The sequence below is a fragment of the Tympanuchus pallidicinctus genome, unplaced genomic scaffold, assembly GCF_026119805.1.
Source record: "Tympanuchus pallidicinctus isolate F22 unplaced genomic scaffold, pur_lepc_1.0 scaffold32, whole genome shotgun sequence".
In the NCBI taxonomy this organism is placed as follows: Eukaryota; Metazoa; Chordata; class Aves; order Galliformes; family Phasianidae; genus Tympanuchus; species Tympanuchus pallidicinctus.
In genome coordinates this window covers 3,181,185-3,206,788 of record NW_026294750.1, presented here as the reverse complement: position 1 = coordinate 3,206,788, position 25,604 = coordinate 3,181,185, and the positions used below count along the sequence as shown (strand labels likewise).

At 50.4% G+C, this 25,604-nt stretch overlaps 1 protein-coding gene across 7 annotated transcripts in view; it reads right to left on the bottom strand.

Annotated features, from left to right (window-relative positions):
* The window catches only part of SLC45A3 (solute carrier family 45 member 3), a 33,500-nt gene extending 8,780 nt beyond the window's left edge, over window positions 1–24,720 (bottom strand). For 2 of the 7 annotated variants that reach the window (XR_008210186.1, XM_052698494.1), the window contains exons 1-5: window positions 19,015–19,105; window positions 18,358–18,488; window positions 14,836–14,976; window positions 13,401–13,527; window positions 253–641 (exon numbers count right to left, since the gene is read on the bottom strand). Coding sequence is in view for 6 of the 7 variants with exons in the window: in XM_052698494.1 (XP_052554454.1) it covers window positions 253–641; window positions 13,401–13,527; window positions 14,836–14,976; window positions 18,358–18,403 (703 nt within the window). In the remaining variant the exon portion in view is untranslated. Of the gene's footprint in view, window positions 1–252; window positions 642–4,424; window positions 4,566–7,857; window positions 8,022–13,400; window positions 13,528–14,835; window positions 14,977–18,357; window positions 18,489–19,014; window positions 19,106–19,976; window positions 20,071–23,119 lie in introns of those variants that run through there. The other 5 variants (XM_052698495.1, XM_052698497.1, XM_052698496.1 and 2 more) reach the window with 5 other exon arrangements.
* Window positions 24,721–25,604: the final 884 nt, after the last annotated feature.

Below are 25,604 nucleotides of genomic sequence, written 5' to 3'. Positions count from 1 at the left end.
GTGGCGTTAGGGGACAGATCTGGACGGGACGTACATCTGTGTGCACGGCAACAAAAGCCTGGGGCATTTCTGGAACTCAGTGGGTCACAGCCTCCTCCTCAAACACGAGGCTGCCCCAGTATCACAGCAGTCCTGCAAACAGCCCCCCCAAACACACACACACACACACACACACACACACACACTTGCATGCCCTCATCTGCTCCCCAAAGGAGGAACAAACCCCACAGGAATGAAGGAGAAACTGCCTACCCAACACCATGGTCATGAACTTCTCTTCCACTCCCACTTCCAGGAGCAATGGAGGCACGTAGGTGATGCCAGCAGCCAGGCAGACCTCCAGCCCGAACGTCAGAGAGTTGAGCAGCAGGAGCTGAGCCCTGCGGTTGTGCAGGAGCACATTGAGAGCCATGCTGTCCCTCACTGCCCATGGGCTGCAGCACTGCAGCACAACCCACGGTGTCCCACAGGCAAAGCCTGCAGTTTCTTTTCCCTGTCTGCTGGACAGATGCTGCCTCCCATTTTTAGCATCGGTGAACGAAGCGCCTTTTCCTCCTGCTGAGAGATGTGGTCCCAGTAATGTCAAGTGTGGGCAGGCAGGGATCCGCTCTGTGCTCACCGTTCTGCTCGCATGATGTGCTCTAAATAAAAAAAAGGAGAGCTCGTTAGACAAGCAGGGGAAAGGGCTCAGACCTGGTGCTACATGGACACATCACAGCTGAAGGAGGCAGCCCTGACCCAAGGGCCCCCGGGAGAGCTGTGGGCTTCTGCGACTCGTGCTGGGCTGCTCCCCAAGGGCTCACGGCAGGTGAGATGGGCACCTGTCAGAAATGATTTGGGAAAATCCAATCCTGCCTTCGGGCAGAGGTTTAACGACCCCTCGGCGTCCCACTCAGCCTCATCTTGCAATGGAACAGAGCCACAAAGGGCAGATCCTCCTAAAGGACGTAGCGTCCCTTTTCCCAGTGAAATCAATTAGGAGCCCCTGTCTGAGGACAGAGCGTCCCCAGGGACACTCTGGAGACTTGAGCCATCGCTTAATGATAGGGACACCTCCTACCCAGCTCCTGGGGAAGCACTCACCCAAATCCTGCTGCCAGCCCCCAGCACGGGGCGCAGGGAACAGATGGTGCCTCCGTGGAGTTTCACAAACAAACCTGACCCACTTTATCCCTAACAGTGAGCGGCAATTACCTTCCTCATTAGTCTGAGTCATTTATTTGCCCTGTAACACGCACCCTCTTCCCAGCTTTCTTCCAAGAGGAGAGGCCACCAGATCCGGACGGGGTCTGAGCAAATAAGGGAAGGCAGCAGGTGCTGCTTATAAGTTTGTAAGGAGCGTGCCACTGAGCCAGCTATAAGCAAAGCAACAGCACAACGCTTCCAGCATCCAGCCCCCTCCACCAAACTGTTCTGCTAAAAGCAACTCAGGAAGATGGTCTGTGGTTATGCTGAGAAAGGCAGAGGGTTTATTTAGCAGTGGGGCGACGTTCAGCTCCTGCACAGATGTTGCTTCGGGAGTAAAACAAACTGCTGCCTCGTTCTCAGGGATTGATCCATTCTAACCTCATTCCCTGAACAGCCTGCCAGGGGGTTTCTCTGCACAGACACAGCAGGTCTTGCTGTCCTGACCATGGATATCACCGGGGCATTCAGGAGGAGCACTTTATCTCCACCTGCCCCATCCCTGGGTGCAGGGTAGCAGTGGCTGTGTACAGCACTCTCTTAATAGCACAGGGTGAGTCCAGCAGGAGGAACAAGGTGAAAATCCAGTTTAGCAGTCCTATCCCCCAATAAATTCTTTGTTTCAGCTGGAGGAAAAGTCATCTCCTCTTACAGGGAACATTTCCAGGCCAACACATGTTCCTGTCCCCAGCTCTGAGGGATGGACATGGCTGGGCAGTGCCGGAGGAGCAGCAGTGAGGTTTTACAAAGACAGAAGCATCACTCACTGCTGTAGGGAAGGGGCGCAGCTCCCCAGCTGAGGAGCTGTCAGGCTGCCAATTACACACAATAAGCACTGATTATTTTTCTACCAGAATCCCTCACCTTCCTTCTCCGCACTCCCTCAGACCTTGACTGTCACAAAGGATATCTTCTTTTAACAACTGGGAACATTTAAATGGCTCGCTCAAGGTCAAACAGTGAGCTGACAGCAGAGGGGGGGAGAGCAGCAGCTCGCCTTTTAATCTCTGCACATCACTTCAAAGGAACTCAGAAGCCCCAGCTATGCTCAGAGCCACTCGGTCTGCAAGGAAGCGACTGGGGGCAGCAACCACCTTTCTCAGTTGTGGGCCAGACACAGGATGTCAGCCTTGCTCCTTGGTGATGGGTACACAGCTGGCTGACAGCCTCAGGATAGGAAGTTAAGCTGCAGCCCTCCGGCTCCGGCAGAGGAAAAAAGCAGCTCTCAAAGCAAAGCCCACAGATCCTCCACCACTCTGAGCTGCATTTGGATGGGTGATGCTGCGTTACCGGCTGCTGAAATCCCACTGCTGTAGCCTGGGGGTGTGGAGAGCTTATGAAGGGAAAGATATCCCACCTTGAATAGACAGTAAATGATGCCTCACACACACGTATGCACAAGGAAATAAAATCTTCTGCTCTTTATCCTGGTGATATTGCTAGCACTGATTAACCAGCTGGCACTGGGGAGGAAGATGGAAGCTGTACCTCTCCCTGACTGCCTGAGAACTTTGGCTTAAGGGAGAGAGGCTGAATTTCTCGCCAGTAAAAAAGAAGAGACCCATCTCTTCCCCTCTCTACACCCTCAAAGGACTTCAATGAGGGAAACAGATCTCATTGTACCCAGTGGTGATACCCATGGGCAGCCAGAGATCAGAACTTAGCAGCAGCAACCAAGTCACAGACAACAGATGATCATGCATCTCCTGCTCTTTAAGCTGCATTCTGCCCCAGTGTTTGTTCATTACCTCTTTATTTTGCCCGCAGAGGGGCTGAGTTGGAAGGAACTGCCAGCGCAGACTCCAAAAGCCTGTTGGTCTGCAAGGACGGGGCAGAGAGGTGGAAAAGGGAAAAGTGTCAGGCTTGCAGGAGCCAGTACTCACCTCCTCCATGCTGAGCAGGACAGCAGATCCCTGCAGCACTCCTCTGAGCCAAGCCCGGGTACACAGCATTCAGGCAAAGCTATTTAAGTGGTGTGCAGGCAAGCAGAGGTGGAACCGAGCAGCAGGTACACACGAGGGTTTGGTTTCAGGGCCCTCCCTGCCTGCTGATAACAGCACGTGGTGTGTTATTAGCAGCACGGCCACACCTGAGCTGGGCCCCTTGTGGATGGTGCTGAGCAAACACAGGCTGCCAGCAGCAGCCTCACAGAGCCCCTCGTCCCAAACCAGCTCAGAAGGAAATGCCCAGACACTGGCTCACAGCTGAACCTTGCCCAAAGCCCTGCATTGGTGTCACCTCTGATCTGCTGGTGCTTTGCAAACGGCTCCTCTGCAGTGCAGGTGACAGGGCAGGGATGTGCAAATGGAGCTGAAGGACCACGCTGCTCCTGCCTGCTGAAGGGCCCGGCTCTGAAACAGGGCATTATTATTTTATTACAAGACGATGAGATGTTGCCTTCAGCTCTACAGGTGACACCTGGCTCTGAGCAACAGGCCCAGCAGAAGACCTGACACCTCATTTAAAATGCTAACCTCTTCCAGAGATATTTGTCTGGCAGATTCTGCTGGAGGACTGCTTGGAGCTGCTGCTCTGACCCTTCATCTCAATGCAGGGGAGAGATCTGCAGCTCAGTAGCATTCATTCATTCCTTACACACGAGGTAGCAGAACACTGCTCCTCCAATGCAGTGGGACCTGATGCACCTCGTGCTGAAGACCCCTCCATCATCAGCTGGGGTGGCTGGCCAGAAAGCTGCAGGACAGAAAGCACTTTTTGCCCTCTGGCCTCAGTTTCCCCAAGCTGCTACAACACAAATAATGTTTGGACACAATGCCAAGCGCCTTGACAAGGGTAACAGCCACCCCCCACTCTCTGCCTAAGATTTCCTGCACACAGAAGCAGAAGGAGCCACATGTGAGACTTTCTCCCAGCTTTCACTGAGTTGTGGTGCCTTGGGGAGGACATCACCTGCTGTGAGCACTAAGGCTTTTCCTCTGCTCCTGCAGGAGAAACGCAGCACCTTTTCACTCCGCCTTTCTATTTTAGTTTTAAGCTTGCAAACCAAACTTTTCCTTTCCTTCCTCTACAGAGAAACAGCAGATCAACACCTGGAGGCTTTCAGCTGGCACCAGGAGGAGGGCGGTCCTGGAGCAGCTCTTACCACCCACCCCACCTCAGCCTGCCCAGCACCCAGAGCCAGGACACGAAGGGCTGCACCCCTGGTGCCTCCTGCACCCGCTCCCCTCCCTGAAAGCACCCAGGAGGAAGGCAGGCTGGGCTGCCTGCATCCCACTCACCTGGCAGCACCAGGGGTGAAGCCAAGAAAATCAACTTCAGGGTGTCCATTTCCTCCCAGGTGTTGGGCTGGCACATGGGATGCGTGCCATTGCCATGGCCTGAGGGCAGTGCCCACTACAGAAAAGCTCTGACACACATTCTCCCCGTCTCAAAGCATTGCAGGTACAGCATGGCCATGCAGGGGGAAGCCCAGTGCAAACCCCAGCAATGTGCCAGCAGGTGCACAGGCACACGGAAACACTGAATGCACTGCTGATATCACACACAGGGACTCATTCACAGAGCAGTACAGCACGTAGAAAGTTAACCTCCCACTTCCTTTCTCAGGGCAGAGGCTCCGGGTCACAGCTTTTGCTTTCAGATGGCACAAACCTCACAGCACCTGGAGAAATATATTAAAAGTAGAGTTTGGGTGCAGTTGTGCAGCTTAGAAAAACTCGTGGGCTCCTCAGGAGGATCCACATCTTACTTCTCCTTAATCTTCCCAGTCACTGCAGGCACAGAAGAGCTGAGATCTCCCTGCACGCAGCTACAACCTCCCTGATTTACGGCTGCCATGCACCTAGCCCTGGTTAACAAACAGCTGCAGCAACCGTCAGACCACAGAGGATGAGATTCTCCTGTTGTTTGCAACCTGCCAGGGCTCCGTAATAAGCCGAGCTCTTTCGTATGCAGGAAATAATCACCCCACCTAATTGCCAAGGCTGGAGGCAGGCAGTGCTGCTGGGCAGGGGCTGCAGGTGGCGCAGCCTCACACCTTGCCTCCCCTCCGTGCCACAGATTGGATGCAGAACCGCATTCCCCACGAGCAGCAGAGAGAGAGAGAGGGGAGGGCGCAGGGTATTGTCAGCCCTTGGGTTTCCATTCACACCCGCAACGTTACATTTCCAACCTTCCAAGGGGGCTCTTTATGAACGTTATTAATTCCCCGCTCCCTGGAAGCCCTGTGGAAGAAAAGGGTGGGAGCGAGCACAAGAGCGAGCGCTTAGGGAAGGGCTGTTCATACAGTGCCAGATCCTTTCACAGCTATCAGTGTCCATTCACCGCAGCTGAATGTGAAATACACCATGGAGAATAGCTCTGGCAGCCTCGCGCGGGATGAAATGGAAAACTCACCTGACCTCTCCTGACCCTCTCCCCTTACCCCCCTCCTCTCCCTCCCCTTTCAAATCTCCTTGACCCCATTCACAGCGTGGGGAGAGGGGAGTGATCATTAATGGGAGAATCGTGATGTATTTAGGCTCTGTGAATTAACTCTGCGTTTCCTTTGAGCTCAGGGCTCCATTATATGGGCAGCTCGGCTTAGAGAAGGAGCAGCAGCGGGTGGAAATCCCCTTAGACCAGAACAAGACCCGAGTGCCACTGCCTGTTTGAAATCCCCTCCCTTACCCCACAGCACCCAGCAGCTCAGATGCTGGGAGATATGAATCCAGGATAAGCACTGGGTGCTACAGATGCCTTGGGGGATGCCCAGAGCGGCTCCAATGCCTTCCATGTTTGTTCATAACGAGGCATTGCAATTTGTTGAGATTGAGAGCTGTGCTTTGGTGCTGCGTGGAATCACCTCCCTGCAGCACCCACCCGTTCGGTTTCGCTGCTCTCAGAGCTACCAAAAGGGCACAGCTCCACTCATGCTTGGCATTTCCTCGAAGGACAGACGGATCCCTGCCCAATGCATGCTTGCACACATTTTCAGGGGGCTGTGGGCCACCAAACCACACCGTGCCACCTTATCCATGGCTGCTGGAGCTCACTAGGATGGGGTTTGGGATGCAGCTTCCAGCCCTGCCACCTCAGAGCTGTTGCGATCCATCCATGGCCACCTGGGAGCAGGGGGAGGAGGCAGGTGAGTGCTGAGCACCGTCCTTGCTTTGCAGCAGAAAGGATGTGAGGAGCAGGTCAAGATCTGTCCCCCTTCTGATCAACTGGACAAAGCAAAGGCACTGGGGCAGGCTACGAGCAGCAAACAAAGGTCTCTATGAGATGGAGGAGAGGGTCAGAATGTGTTTTTAAGAATGCACATAAGGAAAGGATGCTTTCCTGTCCTGGTTAGCTGCACTGCTCACATAGAGAGGAGACTTTCCAGAAGCAGGGAGAGCTCTGCCCTGCCTGCCCAGCGCTCCACAGTTCTTCATCTGCACCAACAGGGCTGCCGCTGCAGAGCATCACTCCTCATCACCACTCATCCTGAGCTGAAACCAGCTCTGCGTGGAGCAGCCCCAGACCCCCAGACGTGGCTTGGGGCTCTACATCAGAGCTGCAGCTTTCTTTTGCTATGGCACAGCCTGAGCTCTTGCTTTCACTCACAAGAGAAGCCCCTGTTCTGAGGGTGGGAGGAGGAAACAAGATGATGCAGTTCCGCTTTCTGCTCGAGTTCATTTCTGCTGTTTAAAGTACTGCACCCATCACTTGCTCTGACTCAGCCTTTCCTCCACCCCCTCCCTCTTTTTCTTTTTTTAAGTTATAATTATTTTTAGCAAGAGAATAAAAACCTAAATCAAACTGGAGAGGAGGAAAATAAATGAGAAAAGCCCCCTGCAGGTGCCCCCCTTCTCAGCAGTGCCGTAATGGGCCCAGATTATATCCAGCACCTCATGAGCAGCGTCTGTATTTATCTGTCAGTGTGCAGAGCCCACCCTGCTGAGTCCTTTTCTCTGGGGGTTCTCACTCTGTGCCCATCCAGCAGGCCCACAAAGGGGATTATGGAGAGCTCCCCCCACTCCAGTCCTGCAGGGTAATCCATCAAATTATCCCTTGCAGGCGTTGCTGTCCTCTTCAGAAGGGAGGAGGAAAAAATAAGAAAAAAAAAATAAGAAAGTGCTGCTAAGGCTTTTAAAGGCACTGAAATTACACTTGAGCCTGAAACGCTCCACCCAGCTGCCACAGCCCTCTGCACAATGTTGTGAAGGGAACACCAGGCAGCGAGGAACAGGAGAGGGACACTGTGGATGAGGGACAGTGCCCTATAGGAGCTCAGCCCCATAGAACCAATGCAGTGTGCACCCCACTGCTGTGTGCTGGGAAGAGATGGAGGTGGTGGCCGTGCCCAGAGCAGCCCCAGCCCTCTTCTGAGATGAGACCCCAACCCCAGTGTCAATCCATGCAATCCCACAGAGCCCTGCAGAGCACTGATGCACGCAATGGGCTTTTCCAGGTGCTCCCCACAAGCAGTGCAAAGCCAAAGGAAGACCACGCTCACCAAAACTCTTCAATATTGAATCCACTTTTCCCTCCACTGCAGGTATCTAAAATGATGCTGTGGGCTTTTTGGATCACCTCTGGCATCCAGCACGAGCATGAAGTGCAAGCTCAGCTCTGGAGGATGACTTTCAGCACGTGTAGAAAACACACGGCTGTCCCAGCGCAGCTCACGACACACAACTGCTGAGCTTTAATCACTGGTGCTGACTAGAAGAAAAAAAAAATCCCCACCTGTTACAGAGAAGAGAGGGCAGAAACCCCAGCTGCTTCACACGGCATCTGCTTTGCCACGGCTGCTTGCAGGGCTGAGAAAACGGGAAGTGAAATTGGAACTCGTGGTTTCCACGCAAAGCACAAATTGCTGCGTAACGGCACGCCTGAGTCCCTGCTGCCCCTCCTGCTTCCAGCACAGCTCTGGGACTTCCAGCCCATCAGAAGGCTTCTCCATTTCTGGCTTTACTTGGAAACTTGTGACAGTCACAGGAACAGCACTGATGTCCCAGGTCTGTGTATGGGGAAGAGAGGAGAGCAGCCGGACCCAGCAGCACGGCACTGCAACCAGCACAGACCTCTGCAGCCCCTTTTGCTTCAAGTTTTGGGAGCGTGACCTCACGCTCTTCCTCAAAGGACAGACTTTGAGTCCTAGACACACACAGAACGAATGGGCTCTTTTGTAATCACATGCTAGTTAGTCCATTTTTTCATGGTAATTTTCTGGTCTGCAATTCCAGTTATTTGTGTCCCCGTCGCAGAAGCTGGATGCTAACATATCGCTCAGGAGCCCTTTGACCCCCGCTGGCAGGTTGGTGGGTTTCTCCCTCTCTGTTTTCTGTCTCTAAAAATGAGGTCATGGCTTTGAATGAGACAAAGAGCTTTTGCAGTGTGAGGAACAGCCCCAGGACAGCTGTGAGTGCAGAGCCCCGTCCATCACATCGGTCCCTGAGCACGTGAGAGGCAAACGAGCTGCTGCAACGCTACAGGAGCAGCAGCATTTCCATGCACCCAGGGTAGCGGAGCTCTGCACGGGCTCTGTCAGCAGCCAAGAGGTCGTTCCTCATTACAACAGACCAGTCATGAGGTTTGGGTCTGAAAATGAGAGATTCTACGATTTCACTTCTGCCCGAAACCGTCGAGATAACAACAAAGATAAGAAGCAGTCAGATGGTATTTTTTAAAGCAGATAAGCTTCACTGAGAGATTGTTAGAGAGAACTTCAGGAGTCTTCTGCTTTCCTCATTCTCATGATCAGTTTTGTGTATCAAGGACTCCACACATGCAAGGATTCCGTGTCGTGCCGTAGCCATCCATGCAGAACTCACAGCACCACCGACTTGCTGTAGGGAACCTGCTTTGGCAGGGGGTTGGACTCGATGATGTCTGGAGGTCCCTTCCAACCCCTACAATTCTGTGATCCATCAGGAAGGGGAGGATTTTCCTTCTGAGAAGACAAATCTCAAAGCTGCAATTCCTATAGGCAGCAAATGGAGCAAAGCATTGTGCACCCCTCACCTCTCCTCACAACCAGGCTTCCAGCTCCAGGTACCAGCGAGGAGTTCAGGTCCAAATCTTCCTGAGTTTTGCAGAACGTCTGTTGCTTAGATTCGTGCCTTGGTGGGGAGTGCATCCATCAGGGAGGACGGGCAGGAGGCGATCTGAGCTCCAAAGTTACTCAGCACTTGCTGAAAAGGTTTGCTGTAGCAGCAGAGGCTAAGTGGGAGATTGTGCAGTGCAGACTCTCCAAGCAGAGGTGGGATCATTCTCTCCACATTGCCTACGTTTACTGGAGTAAAGTTTAGCGAGCCACAGATGAAGCAGAAGGACCTCTGCTATCCCTGCAGGGTGCTCCAGGCAACTCATGTGGGGCCACACAGTGCTGCCATGCCCAGCAAGAGCCAGGACACAGGGGTTATCACCAGCACCGACCCTGGCTGTTCTGGCTCCACACCAGCATGTGCTAACTAGTCCCAGTGGCACTGTCCTGCTAACGGAGGGGATTGCCAGCATTCCCTGCTCTTGCCCCAAAGGCTCATTTGTGGCTATCGGTGTTGGACACAAACAGTGATGAATGGAAGTAGCTGGGGGGGGGAAGAAGAAGGGACAGCACAAACATAGACTGTGTTCACAGAAATCAAAGATGAAAGAGGCCCTGTTGAATCATTCACTGCTGCAGGGCTGCTCCCAAACAGCACATTCTCCAGCAGTTTATCCAGTGGATGGACGGATCTCAAGCACTGAGGTTGCAAGAATAATACCTGAAGGCTGAGGGACTTCACAGCTGGAAGCACCCTTCCCATCTGCCCTTCCTCTAGTTGCCCTCACGCCCTTCTCTTCACCTGCATGGTCTGACCCCCCTCCAGACCACACTTTGCCACTCTCCCAAACCTGGTTTTAGTCAGTCCTCAGGAAAAGCCACCCTTCCCAACCCAATAATTGCTGCTCCGGCCTTGGCTGCAGCACAGCAGCCTTTTGTTCCAGCACAGCTCCAGCTGCTCCCACCGCCGTGCACACAGCAGCTGTTTGTCACAGCACACCTCTTGGATCCAGCAGCACCCACACAAAGCCCCCTCCTGTCACCACACATCGGTACCTGGTACTCATGGAAATGGAAAGCTGCTGTCCTCTCATTGCTTCTTTGTGCTCCATCTCTTTGTATTTACGAGCTGCCTCCAGCCCAGACCTACAAGGGCGCTCTCTCTGCAAGTGGAACAATCCTTTATTCTGTTTGCACAGCTCCAAGCAAAGCAGGAACATCCTGCAGAGAGCAGCGCAAGCAACAAGCGCTGCAGAGGGAGGACATCCAGCAGCAGCACGTTGGCCCAGATGCTGTGGATCACTGAGCCACGTTGGGTGCTCTCTCTCCAAGCAGAGGATCAGAGCAGCTCCAGACAGAGCACTGCTCTGCAGCCAGCGTGAATTCAACAGCAGGCAACTCTTGGTGTCCTTGGAGAGGACAGGGCGGGCACACCTACATCCACTGAGCAAAGAGCCACTTGTCTGCTTTCTTCCTATAAATAAAATGCAGGTAGTTGGGAGGAGACGGCAGAAGAGCAGCGGGTGTGAGGTCTGAGCACTGGGAGGTCAGATCCCAGCAGGATCGCTGCTAACACTGGGGAAGGAAAGCGCAATTTCTGAGTTTTATTGCATGCCCCATCTCAGCAAAAGTCGTAACCCGTAAATCCAAAGCAGGATCCGGATGCTCTCCTCAACTGTGCACAAATTGGCTCTAGCCTGCTCTGCAAGAACATTAACGTCATTTGAGTGCCGACATCTCGCACGGATTTGAGTCACTGCACTCATTATATTTGCATTTTTCCTTAAGTCTTAACTCCTGGAGACAAACAGCCACAGAGAACTTCAGCTCCCAGCAGAGCAAAGGGAGAGCCAGCCCGCTCCCTGCATGGAAGAGAAGGACCTCAGACCTCACAGGCCATTCTCATGTGCTTCTCCAGCAAGGCTTCCCTCCAATGTGAGATGGGACAGGCCCTGGAGGTCGGTGTGCAGGCAGCAATTGGAGAGTGAGAATTCATGAGGTCTGCTTCTCCTCTCGTGCAGGACAGCAAAATTAAACTCATAGTTTTGGGCTGCGAGAGGAACTGCCATGCTAGGATATGAAAACAAGGAGGGAACAAATCTGAGGACCTCCAAGGAACAGCGCGTGTAAAATCATAATAAAATGGGTGCTTTGTATATCCATGTCTTCAGAACAAGCAGCTCAATGGCTTTGTTGGTACATCAGCAACTTTCTGCAGCTCTATAACACAAAACTGGATTCAGAGATTCTTAAAGCAGTGATAAATAACAGCAGCACAAGAAATAGACCCCACCTGGGTGCTCCTGAATGGCATCCTACCTACTTTAAACCAGTCTAGAGCCATAGAAACAACACATAAAGAGTGGTACAGATTAGCAGCATCGTGTATAAACCCTAGAGGGCATCCAGATCTGTTTCCATTTGCTTTCATACAGTTCTTGGAAGCAACCTGCAAACCCTCAGTGGACCCAACACAAACAGCTCCGGGTTCAGGTGCTCAGAGTGAGGCAGGGACATCACGGAGCAGCTGCCACCTCCCCAAAGCATTCATAGAAACACATTCAGGGAGTCCCACACATCTAAGAGCCACCCCTGCCCTGCTGCTTTGCTGTTGCATAGTTGTTGCATAGATGCTTTCAGAACCAGCTTCTTCGGTACACATGCTGGCAAAGCTCCTACCAGTGGCTTCTCTACAGGATTGGGCTGCTTGGGTTTTTATTACTTTTAAACTTGATTATTTATTTCAGAGAGAGCTGTGAGCTCACGGCAGGAATACATGTGGCCACAGAGTGCCCCTGGGGGAAGCTTAGCAGGAGGTGTGCCACACGCACACCCATCTCTCCTAGGGACTCTGGCAATGAGCAAGCAAACCAAAGGGTTTCACTTTCCAACTCAGCCACCAGCCTGGAGATTCTGGCTTCTCACACAGCATATCTCACTGCTGGCAACAATAGGCTACGAGCTTCCAAAAGAGATGCTGTCTGGAATAAGCTCAGCACCTGCTGTCACTCTGCTGTATAACAGTGATGATAAGCTCAGAGAGCAGCCCATGGGATTTATATGCTTTATATGCAGGTACCTCCAGGCTGCTGCAACGCACAGCCACGAGGTTTGAGCTCAGTGCTGCTCAACCAGAAGCTCTTCCAGAAGAGGAGAAGACCCCACACCAGCTATGTACACAGTGAGCTGCAAGGCAACAAACCCACCAGCAAACAGCACAGGGAGAAACTCCCCACAAGGTGAAGCTTCTCTCTACATCCTAAGATTGGCTTCTGCCCCAAAATACAGGGATTTATATCCCTTGCAAAGCCCTCATTTAATTTCCTATTAATTCTAGAGATTCTTGCTATCCATATCAAGTTTCTAACCCTTTTTTTCCCCCCAAATCCCATAAGCTGAGCCCTCTTGGCTCCCACAGCATCGTGCAGGAATAACTTTCAGAGCCTGAAGGCTCTGCAGGGATTGCTGCTCTCAGCTCTGTGCTGCTCCCACTGAAGGCCAACACTGTGAGCTGTGGGTCGGGCAGGTCCAGCTCACCAAAAATGAGAAGCAAATTGCAGGCAGGGCGAATAACAGGGATGGTTTAAAGGCTGGTACACGTTTTTCAGGAGCGCCCGCATGATTCCGGTGCCCAAATCATTTGGGTGCTTTTGAAGTTCTTACTCATGTTCTATTTCTATAAATCCCTGGTTATTCTCACGTTACACACACAAACACAGACGCTTCTCTCCTGAGCCCGTATGGAGGACTAAACCAGCCACACACCCGGATCTGCTCCAAGCTGGGTTGCTTTCTCTGTGCTGTCCACAGCGAGGTCCGAACGAGGACCAGGAAAATCGTTGCTGAGATGTTCCCCCCTCCAAATTCAGTCTTGTTATTTTAAATGCAAGCACGAAAGCCCAGCACCTTGCCAAGCTTGCCTGCCACCGCAGTGAAAGCCCTACCCGATCCCAGCGCTCTTCTCCTCCTCCTAAAGCCGTCACTCACGGGACCACCGATAAGAGCCACAAACAACGGACGCAAACATCTGCACTATCAAAGCTCGCAGCCGTGCCCAAGGTGGGAACTCTGCACAGCAGTCGACTGTGACACACTGACACAAAACCCAACGCAGCCCCGTGTGCTCCCCCCGTACCCGAGAAGGGCTCAACGCAGCGCAAAACCACTCAGAGCCCCCCGTGAGCTGCAATGAACGCCTCCTCCTGCCACGTGCTGGCTTCCTTCGGTTTAAACATCCACTGACCTGCGCTCATAGGTGCTCACAGGTCCCCGCAGCTCCTCGGGGGGTTCGGGAGGTGCACGCTCAGCTCTCGCTCCCCAAACCTTCCGCTCGGTTGTCCTTAAGCCGAACTCGGTCACAGCAGCCGCCTCTGCAACAACGAGAAGCGTGGGAAGCGCTCCGGCCGCGGCTCCGCGAGCAGAGAGGTGCCGCCCCGCAGCCGCTCTCCCTCCGGTTCCGCACACGTCGGATTTTTGGGTTTGGCTTTCCCACAGCGATAGGCTCGAGGGGAGAATCGGCAGAGGAGAACTCCATTCGGCTATGAGCAAGCCGCAAACGCTACCCCGAGCCCTGCCGGAGCGTCCCCGTCCCCGTCCCCATCCCCGTCCCCATCCCCATCCCCATCCCCGTCCCCGTCCCCGTCCCCGTCCCCATCCCCATCCCCATCCCCGTCCCCGTCCCCATCCCCATCCCCATCCCCGCTCCTACCTCAGCCCGCTCCCGGTGCAGCCCCAGCGCCTCCGCCGCCGTTTAAATGTGCAGGTGGGGGCGGGAGCGTGCGCTGCTACGGGCGGAGCGGGGCCGTTAGGGGGGGGTCGGTCTGTCTCTGTCTGTCTTCCGTCCGCCCCTCTCCCTCCCGGTCCCGGCACCCTCGGGTCAACGAGCAGCCGAGATTTTAAGAGCCTTCCCTTCCCTTCCCCTCCCCGCCCTCTTCTTCTTCTTTTTTTTTATTCCTCCTTTTTCTTTCCTCCTTTCTGCTGAGGAATTAGCAGCAGCCTGAATCGTTTCTCGTTTTGTTTGGTTTTCCTAATCTATTCATTACTTGTAATTGCTCGGATTGTATGCAAATGAATTCCATGCTATGGGAAGCTTGTGACCTGGCCCCTGGACATTATTCATGGTACATGACTGCTTCCAATCACACGGCATGTGTGCGAGAGTGGGGGGAAGACAGACAGACAGACTGACCATGGACCCACACACTGTCTGGCCCTCTCTGAGTAATGTCTAATTGCTCTCACAACAGCCAAACAGAAATGGGAGCCGAGGAGAAACGAACACCGACCCACACGATGAGCACGGCAGCCACCCTCAAACATCTGCAGCAACGCAGGGACAGGGGAGAGGAAAAACAAGAGCACGGCTGACAAAAGCAGCTGTTCTTCGGTCCGTGCTCACAAAGGGGAGGGCGAGCACTTCGGCCCATCGCTCATCAAAAGGCTGTTGTCAATTTGTACTATTTAATAGCAGGCCGTGTGTTTTGCAATGCTTTGGCCCAGCTGCAGAAGCGTTACGGAGACGGAGTTATTTTTAATCTTCGCAGGGTCCCTCCTTTGGGCAACTCTGTACCTCTCAAGGTCAGAAATCCCATTTCCCCGTCACATTTCAGCTTGGGTCAGCAGGATGGCCTTGTTTTCACCCAGCAGCTGTTCCCTCCCTGCTTGCTGAAAGGACTCACCCGTCGTGGAAAAAGCAGAGAGGCACCTGCACGTGTTGTCACTTGAACCGATGAGGACTCGCTCACAGCACACAAGGAGAAATGACACCCCTGTTTCCTGCAATAAGTTTTTCGGCGCTTTTAGATGCAGCCAGAAACTCACTGGAAGGAAAATAACAGAAAGCCCTGAAGAGCTAGCAATGACTTCAGCTGGTAAAGTGCCAGAGCGCGCATTTGGGTGGGGAGAGCTGCCCCTGCTCACAGGCAATTCAATATCTAGGAGCACTGCTCTTTTTATGCTCTTCCTTTGCAGCAGAGCACGCGGCTCTGACCCAGAGGATTCCTGAGCACAGGGCTGGGGCTCAGTGCTGCAAGGCTCTGCTCACACCAGCAGCACAAAGTGGGGTTTCTTATTCCCCGCTGCCAGCTCTGCCTCCAGTATGGGACCCCAGCTCAAGCAGAAACACCTGCAGGTTGGGATGGCAGGTGCTGCTGCTAAAGGGGAGGCTCTGCTCCTCCCATGGGTTGTCACAGACTCTCATTTCCTTTAATAAAGTGGCACCAACATTCACATGCTGACAAGTCAGTCAGGTAGCAGCACAGCAGTGGCTGCACCCACAAAGCTGTGAGCAGAGTAGGCTCCAATGTTCCCAGCAGAGCAGAGGAGGCTGCCAGGGCAGCACTGTGCCTGCGATGCATCTCCTGCTCACACGCCTATGGGATGCCCCAATTTCCAAAACAGTGATGCTTGCTTCATAAACACCACTCAAGGGAAAGAATGCCCATGTGGATGACACCATGGCACTGTGCTGAGTTCCCACTCCTCCCTGCTTGGGTCCTTCTTCCTTTTACTATAGCTTTACAGACACAATCCCAGCTCCCAGCAGAACAGAGTGAGGCATGAGAAGACTGGATACTTCCTACGTGCTCCTAAATGCATCCAGCAGGTAACCAGAGGGTTCTGAAACGTCAGGCCTGAGCACAGCAGTAAGAGCTTAGCACCATTCGTGCTGCTTGTTGCAGTAGATCCAGTCCTGAGCTTGTAACTGGACCAGATTGCATTGCTGAAGCAGAGCGAGGATGTTCAGAACAATGCAGGATGGAGCCATCATGGGAATCTGCAAATCAGATTAATTTATCAAAAGAGGGAAATCAACAGCATCAACTCACATCTCAGCTGCTCACGCCTGATTAGATGGCAGCGCAGATTTGCCCCAGCCTTATCTAAATCTCATGCGTCCAGCCCAGCAGAGCTCAGTTTGTGGTATCTGCTACAACCTGACAAGGATTAGACACCACCACATGCGGCACAGAACACAAGTAGCTGGTGAGCAGGAGAGGGCCCCAGCTTTACTGCTGTGCTGTGACAGCTCAGGCCATTTGGCTGCAGGTCTCTTCCTCAGACCTTCACCCTGCTGCACAGAGGGATTCCATGGATGCTCTGCATTACCCTGGAAGCCACAACAGCCCCGGGTTGGCCAAAGGTAGCCTTAAAGCCATCTCGTGTTTAATTACTGAGCTTGAATGCTGACTCACAACGCAAACCTTTCGCTCTCCGTAAGCCAAGAAAACAAACCCATCCCCAGCACCCCACCCAGGGAGGTTAGCAGTGACTATTTACAGAGCACTGCGATGCTACGGTGGAGAAATATTACAGAAATGCTAACAAGTAACATATTTTGGAGGTGCTCAATGCTGTGCCTTGAGCACAAAGCTGGGAATTCACTGCGTGCTCCAGGCAGAGAGATTTCCTGATGAGCTGATGGTCCCGGAGCTCTCGTGCCAGTCAGGAGCGATGCTGCCAGAAAATGGACTTTGTATAATTGTGCCTAATGTACCTTTAAGGAGAGAAAGCTGCTAGAACAAACAAAAGCAGCGCCCGGCCGTGCAGGCTGTTTATACTTGGGGTAGCCAGAGCACAAGGCTGCACTTTAGGGCTTATCTTCTCTCTCTTTCTAAACAGGAAACGCACTTTTGTTCTGAGCATTCTGGGAGAAGCCACTGGGGGAGAACCTTCAGAACACAGGGTGTCAAAAAATGAGTGCTTCAATTCCCTCCCGAGGCCCAACGGGAGAGCACTGCAACCAGCAGGGATGCTGCTCCTAACCACTGCAGGGACATCCACAGTGAGCAGCCAGTAAGGCCAGCTGTAGGTCAGGCAAGTCTTTAATTGCTATTCCTTAATTAAGATTCTCGAGACTTAAATAATCTCATGCTTTTGGTACTTAAGGTGTTTGGTTGGTTTTTTTTTTGCAGACACTGCAAAGTTAAACAAATTTGGTTAGAAAACATCTCTTTGGTGCAGAGAAGGAGTCACTGGTACCCCTTGCTGGATTCCAAGGCCTTTGCAGCCAAGCAAAGACTCTGTCCCTTGTCAAAATCCTTACTGATACTACAACTGCTCCCACCATTTGCCACTCAGCATCAGTGTTACAGTTCCTGCAGAAAGAGAGCTGTCTGTGAAACTGTACTTACACGAGTGTTGCTAAACTGGGTTTGAAATGCAGGCATATCTGCTGTATTTACAGAGCATAGGACAAACATTTTAGCGTTCCCCCTGCTGTTCCCTGGGCTGCATTCTTAACCTCTGCCTTCTCCAGCCAAGCTCCTCTGCCGTACGCAGCATCACACGCTCAGTTGCCTTTGCTGATTTTCAAGATGGAGCTGCAGCGTGGAGCTGCCTGCCCTCCACCAGGCAAGCTGTGGTTGCCCCTTTCCCTGCCAGGAGGGCACTGGCAGGGAGGCACATCCTTGCTACAGGGAGAAACAGCCAGCCACAACAGCAGCACGAATCCAAACAACCTCACAAAGGGGAAGCTGAGCATCACCTCACTGTACAGCCTACAGGACATCACAGACACCACACAGCACGTTGCTGCCCCTTCTCCTCCACCACTCCTCACCCTACAAATGAGGCAGGGAAGAATTTCCCAGCCAGGCTCTTCAGCCAGGTTAGGAAGCATGCCTCTGAGATAGCTCAAGTTCTCCTCACTAGATTATTCAAGCAGCTTCCCACATCCTGCCCACTTTCTTCCCACGTTTAACCGAAGGGGGTATATTTTATTTTGCTGCAGCCTGGTCACATCCCCACAGGGAAAAGCAGTGGCTTCTGGTGTCAGTTTACAATTTTCAGCTCCCAGAATGAGATTTTAGGGTCTTCCTCACGGGTTAGCCTAACTCGATTCAAATCTTGTTAGAGAAAGAGGATTTAGCTCCTTCCCACCCTGCATATTTGGTACCTGAAACTTAAAACTGCCCTCTCTGCCTTGTCCCGCTCCGTTCTGCTAAGCTAGAGACAAAGGAAAGGATTTATTTCTGTTTCGGGTGCCAAGGAAACTGTCAGCTCCCATTGAGCCTCGGCCATTCCCCGCACCACACTTGCTCAGCCACTTGCAAATGATGCACCCCATGAGCCATCCATTCGATTTCCCAGGACAGCTTCAGCCACCAGCTCTGCTGGGGACTGCATGGCAGCGGGCAGGGAGCAGTGGGATGGGGCCCAGGGCTGCACCGGGCAGAGGACCTCAGCTGAGCAGTGCTTACCAATAAAAGCCCCCCTCGAAACAGGGCAACAAGATGGAAAAAACATGTTCTTGGCTGTGAGTTCCAGCTGGGGGCCTCCTCATTAATGAAATGCAACTCGTTTGCAAGTGGAAATGTAAAGTTCCAGTTCCCTGAAAAAAAAAATCAGGACTCCAACACTGAGAATTCCTTCCTCCAGCTGACAGCAGGAGATCCCAGCGATCGCAGCCATGCTCATCGAGGAGCATTTGCAGCACTATTTTGCTAAGATTAAAACTTTCATTTTCTTGGCTATTTTATGACACAATTAATGGACGGATTTTTTTGCTTCAGGTAAACAACCTGCACCCTGTTTATAGGACACAGCACAAATATTTCCCAGCGTGTTTACTCCCATGCTGTATGGACAGGAAGCGACTGCAGAAGAAAGCCAGCCCAGCTCTGCTCCTTCCCAAAGTGCTGCCAGAAGGTAAGAGCAGCTTTGCTGGATGCAGAATTCTGCCATAGAGGACCTGAGATATCAGAGATGGAGAACATTGCCACACACTCACCTGCAGAGATGCTGAAAGCAACCCCATAGGATCGATTCCATTTCATTCAATTAAAAAAAAAAGGGATCATTAAAAGAATAAGATTTTTCTGTTCAAATCTCAAAATGATAGAGCAGGGTGAAGATACCTGTGATTTATTTACAGTCAATCCAGCTTTGTGGGCTTTCACTCGTCTTGCTCCTTTCTCCCTTTACGTGCTCTAACAACCAATTTTCTCTCACATTTCTCCATGAAGAGCTGAGTGCTGTCCTCAGCATTATGAGCCAGGAAGGTGTTCCAGCACCTGCCAAGATAGCAGCTCTTTCGCTGCTGCTGTGATATTGATGTGAGAAACTTCAGTCCTAGGGATGACCAACGTGAATGTTAAGAATTGTTCTGGGATGAAACCTGGGAGATATTACTGACCATTCCCTCCCAGCCCAGGAGACTTACCGAGGGGTCCCTGGAATCCAACAAGTCGTTTAACAAAGGAAGAATGGAAGCACTGCCTGAGGTCAAGACACAAGCACCACTGGAGACCCACCCCAGCAGTGTCCTAGACAGAACCCCCCCTTTTTCCATATGGTAGAGTGAGCGCTCAAATGTGATGTAACGAGAACTGTCAGAATGGGATCAGCTACAGAGAATGATCAGTTACCTCCCTTAATTCCCTCTAAGGAGCACAGAACCCTTTCTCTTGGCGTGGAGTCACCTTTGTGTAGGGCAGCTTTTTACTTTGCTAGAACCTAAAAGTCAGAGCTGGAAAAGATCAGACAGCTTTGCCATCAAAATTAACACAGGGCTGCCTGCCAGAATACCTCTTGCACCGCAGGGCAGCTCAGCAGCCTCTAGCTGGTTGGCCACGGCCACTTCTCAGAATGAAGGAATGTCCTGAAACACTCCAGCCACCTACAGAGACTCAGGGCTACCAAAAGCACAGTGCTGCAGTGCTCACATCAGAAGTTTGCTCTCCAGTTAGACGGAGATCATCACCAATTTGTTTCCACTGGGTTTATTTTTTCCATGTCAAGGTCAATTGCAGATATGTTCCAATGAGGAATGTGCTGTAAGCAGCAGCTAACTGAGTCAAAGTTTGTTATCAGGGCTTACCACAGGAGGACAAAGCTTTCTCTAAACTTCTAATCCTCTTATCGCCATGCAAGCACAGCCCCCTAGTGCAGACACAGCTCTGGATGGTGTTTCCTACTCCCTCCTTGCTCTGGGTCCAGGTTATGCCAAAGAAAAGCCTGGAGACAAAAAATAAGAGCTTTCTGAAATGTTGCAAAGTGAGGAAAAGGATTTTTGTTGCCGTTGTTTTCTTTGCTTTTTGTTGTTAAGATGCTGTTATGTCAACAGCTGATCTGCCAAGGCTGCCAGACTGGGTTTATGTCTAAAGCTTTGTTATTTGTTTTGGTGTCAGCTATGCCTTCCAGCATCCACAGACTTTGATTTTCTTAAATAATTACTATTTTTAATTTTAATGATACCGTGTTCTACCATCAGATCAGAGAGCGAGTCTCTTCCTCGTCAGGTTTGCACTCAACTGACTGAACACGCAGAATAGATTATAGTTGAAAGAATCTTACTTGAAAAGACCTGTTTGAAAAGAGAAAGAGATAACAGTCAGTAATTTTGCATGAGAGAAATCTTTCTGCACCCATGTTTGACAGAACCAAAGTAGTTTCACTGTCCTGAGAGACCTTTGAAGTATACAGGTTTTTCTCAAGAAGAAAGGTCACGGAGGAGCCAGCAGATTACTGCAGAGAAAACGAAAGAACAGTCATGTGGGTGCAGTTTCCAAAGGAGGTGACTCTGTAAGATCCACAGCCTGAGCTCAGCTCTAAGATCAGACTACTTGAGGAGGATGGCAGAGAAAGGGTTTCAGAGAGGAGAGCAAGTGGCACTGAGAGCATTTAACTCAGCAAGCTGCAGAGCGCTCCAGCATCGAGCTTCTGTGATGGGACTGCAGAGAGCCCAAGGAGCCAGACTCCCCATGGTCCCATGGCAGTTCCACCAGGCATCCTTAAGGAGCAGTGCTGTGATAATGCAAGCTCTCACACCCTCATGCACTAAATTGAATCACTATCTGAAAGTACTTGTAAAGTAAAACAGACTAAGGTGATTTGTATCTTCCCACATGGCTCTTTCATGAGCCAAACCACTTCACCACGTAGCAGCTTGACGGATGCCGTTAACTATATATTAAGAACTTTGCATTGGAAAAACTACCTTTTCATCAGGTGGCACACACTTTATTTTCTAACACAAACCAGCTGTGGTTTGTTCCAGCATGGAACAGCTGTGAAAGAGATGCAATGGTAAACAGAGAAATAATAAAGAGCACCACTTTGGGGCATCTGCCTATGGCTTCAGCTAAGGTTAAACCTATGGAATCAACGCTAAGAGGGAGGGAGCTTCCATTGGGCAGGGCTTTTCCCCTTCCTAAACTGTCTTTGGGTCCCCTTGACAGAGCCTCTGAAAGAGCCTGGCCTCTCTTACAGGAGATGCAGTCTGTCCTCACCAACACCCAGTGCATCCATTCAGCAAAGACCAAACTGAGGCATATTTCTGGAAAGAAAGAAAGAAACCAAAATCCAACAAGCTCCCTTAGATTGGAGACAGTCTAATGACTTCTAGCACTGACATAATAGCCCTCTTCATCAAAGTGCTCTATTTATGTTAATATTCGTGTTTGAATCTAATGACCTTGGGAAAATAACATGTAATAAGTCACAGAAAGATTAAAAAAAATATATGCAATTTGGTCTTCTACACTCAAAAGCTACTGGTGCTGTGGGGAGACAGAGATGCAAGAGCCAGAATGAGGGCTTGCACCCAAGATGCTTTGTCTCTCCTTTTGGTACCCTTGCTCAAGAAATGGCCAACATGAGAAAGGAGTTTAAAAGCCATTAAGTGGTATCACACATTTAAGGGTACAAAACCAGTTTAGTTGGATGTGAATGAGAGTGAAAGAACCCAAACCATCTCTGAAGGCAAGGCCTGGTAAGAATGAATTCAAACGCACCATCATGATCAGCAGCATGGTGTGAGTGCAAGGGAGAAAAGTGATGGTTCAGTGTAATAAACAGGAGCGTGCTCCAACTATTCCTTCCCTTCATTCATTTCTCAGGAAGTAAAAACTGCATGTTTTAGAAGTGACAGCGATATCCTCCTCACAAAACATTCAGCAGAAAAGCTGGGGAAAACATCAGCGCTGATGTCACCTCGAGAAACAAACGGACTGAAGTTCTCAGCCATAAAACATCCCAATTTATCAGAAATGTTTGAAAGGGAAAATGTTTGTAATGAACAAAGCTAACAGACACCGCTGTTAAGGAAAGCCACTAATTGATGATGTTGAACAAAAGCTCCTAACAAGGCCAACTGCTTAGTTAGAAATGCTTAGGGAAAAAAGATAGCGCGACTACAGGAAATTTATTGCTGCTGGAACTGTTATCTTATCTACTTAAAACACAAATGTTATTTAACCTGAAAGAAAAGAGATTATTCAAATAAAATACCAGCCCTTCCTTAAGCTACCGCGTTTGCAAGCAAAGCTTTGAATATAAAACAGATCATCATTCTGAAGGGTAAATTAAATACGAGGGGTAAATTAAATACGAGGGGTAAATTAAATACGAGGGGTGAGAATGAGAAATTCACCTTTGGCTTTGTGCAAGATTATTTCCATTGGCTGCCTATCTAAAAAGCAGGCAGCCAGGAGACCAAACTGCAACCACACATTAAGGCCAAGGGGTGGTTTGACCTGAAGACTTTAATTTGGTACTCACTTAAATGAAGAGAAGCCCTCGTGGGTCTCTGTCACAATGGGAGAGTACACTGTGCTTGAACTTGACCTGTATCTATGGAAAGAGTTAACCCAAAACACACAAAAACCATTTCCTGGTCTACATAAAACTCTGAGGCTGGAGATGTGTGTTAGCCCAGGATGTGGTTATTACTGAGCTAACAAGCCACACTTCCAGATCAAACTCAAGTCTAACGTATCACACGTCGCAGGCGTTTGTGCTTTTCAATCAATGCATCACAAACACAGCAGGCTGCCTCACCAGAGCTCCACGTTATTCTCACCCTGCAGCCCCAGGGCCTTTGCTGCACAAATAACCTCAGCTCCTGTGGGGCAGCTATCTTCTTATACTTCGTTTACCATGCTGCATGGGGGCACAGCCCCCAAACACTGGTGCAAGAATGAGGAATGATTCATTTTGTGGCTTGCTGTATTAAAACCATACCTAAAACGTGTTCCTTAACATACAGGAATCTCTCCATCTCCACTGTTCTTCCAGGTTTCCTCTGATGCACAGGATTAGTAAGAACAAAAATGGCAGCTCTTCACATCAACTTGATCTTATTTATGCACTTTCAAGGCCACCTATGGGGCCACAATATGCTGGAGAGCAGAATAAATATCTCGAACTCCACCTTTTGACTTTATTTCCATCCTAAAGAAACACAAACAGTATAATTCCTAATGCAAAACTCTCAGATTAAGACTTCACAGCTACTATTCTTTGCCAAGGGAATCTTATCCCCCTGGTTGGCCATGCTTGCTGCAGTTACAAAACCCTACATGCCTACATCTCAGTTGCACACCCTTTAAAAGTGACAAATAAGCATTTGGTTCCGTATTAATTCCCTGTAAATACCACTTCAGAGCCAATGGGGACTTTTAACTTGTGCTGGCTGAGCAGTCAGTAAATATACCAGGTTCAAAAGATCAATACTGAGGAACAAAGGGGCTTAAGCTCCTAATCGTACACACAAAGACCAGGGGCAGTGGGGAAGAGCAGCTCTTTAAGGAGAGCTCACAGCCCCTGGTGTTGCACCATTTCATACTAAGCAGTTATTTCTGGGGCAAAGTAGGTGCCACACCTCCTAATTCCATCACTGCTAATTAATCAGAAGCTGAAGCAGTGCAGTAGTACTTGGGGGTAATGCTGTATCTGCTCCAGATAAAAACATCCGTGACACAAAAGCAGCGTACAACTGCAGATACCACAGCAGTGAGGTTAAGTGCCCAGTATGTTTAAAAAGAAAAGGGAGGAACGCCATGAGCTGCATTATTACAACACTCCATTGATACAGAATCTCATTTTATCACACTATGGAGGAAAATAACCAGGTCAGGTACAAAAACAGAGACTGCAGCCAAGCGCCAGCTTATATCTGGCAGTAAGCTTGCAAGAGTTGAGCAACAGAGAGGGTAGCTCACAAAGTTTCCCTAACAACCTCTGAAAACAAACACAGTAAGCATCGTTTGCTGCAGCTGATGGAAGCAGCAATCTGGTTCCCTGTGTAATTGCATCCCTCACCAAATGGATGAGCCACCACAGCACCCTTTATGGCCGAGCGTGCTGCTGAATCGAGTACATACAAGATGCACTGACATCACACGTGCTGTAAGATCACAAGCTTACGTGTTCTGCCATAACACACCCTTAGGAAAACTGGGTCCCTTATGACGATTCTGGGATCCTAAAAGGAATCAGGAACGAATGCTTTACAACGTTTATACTGATGAACCGTAACTTCAGTTTTTAAAAGGTACACAAGCAAAATGCAGACAGAATAGCAAGACGTAGAACTTTCGATGGCAAGGCACTGTTAGCTGACACTTAGCTCTGCTTATAACAAACACCAAAGCGTTTTCCATCTCACCCTGCACAGAGGAGGAAGAGAAGCACGCTCAAAGCATCCTCGGGTGCACTGCAGAGGTCCATGCACGCCCTCTGCTGCTGGCCTGAGCTCCCAGTGGCAGAGCCGGAGAGCGAAGGGAGCTGATCCACCCCCAGGGACCACCAAGAATTCAGAAGTGCTTTTAAACCCGCTGCTAATTAAAAGCTCACTAAGTAGGATAACCCAGGTGCACGTGATGATGCACTGAGCATGCAGTCTGCACCGTGGGTCAATTTATCTGCACGTGAACTGACAGCCCTCTATCGAACTAAGCCAAGTGTGCATCCAGGATGAATGCAGCTGCCATCTGACACCCCCAGATAATGAACTGACTGTATATTTACTCTCACTGCTGGGACACACGTGGCAAAATAGAAAGGCTATTAATCGCTAAGGGAAAGCAAGGATGACAAATAAAGGGCTTTGTCTCCTTGTAATTGGGCTTCACTGGGTTTTGAACTTGACGGCCTCCATTTTCTTTGCTGCCAAGATGACTTAATTCCTTACATCTTCTCAACTTATAGGTAGTAACAGGGAAGGATACTTGCCAAACTGTTCTGGCCAAAACCTGACTCAGCCTCCTCAGAGAGAAGCACGGGGTCTGCAAAGGAACAAATCCCAAAACAATCTGTGAGACATCAGGAAAGAGGAACACACATCTCACTGGCACTGACAGAGCAGAAAGCAACCGCAGAACAGCGAGACCCTTGGATACAGAAAAATTACACAAGTCGTGTTTATGGGTTATAAAAGCCCTTTTATAAAGCCATTTTTAAACAAAACCAAAAAGTTTACAAAAGAAAATAAAAGATACAGAAGAATGAGTTGCTTAATATATTCCAAAAAGGAGAAAAAATAAAAGAGGGGACACAATTCCAACATGCTGAACAATAAAGGGTTCTTTTTCCTCGTGGTTTTTTTTTTTAATACAAAATACAAGCGAAGGATACACATTTAAAACAGAGCTCAGGAGCAGGTATGCAGTCCTGGGAACCCTTCAATAAAAGCAAAGCAGGGTTTTGTTACTTTTTTAACTTTTCT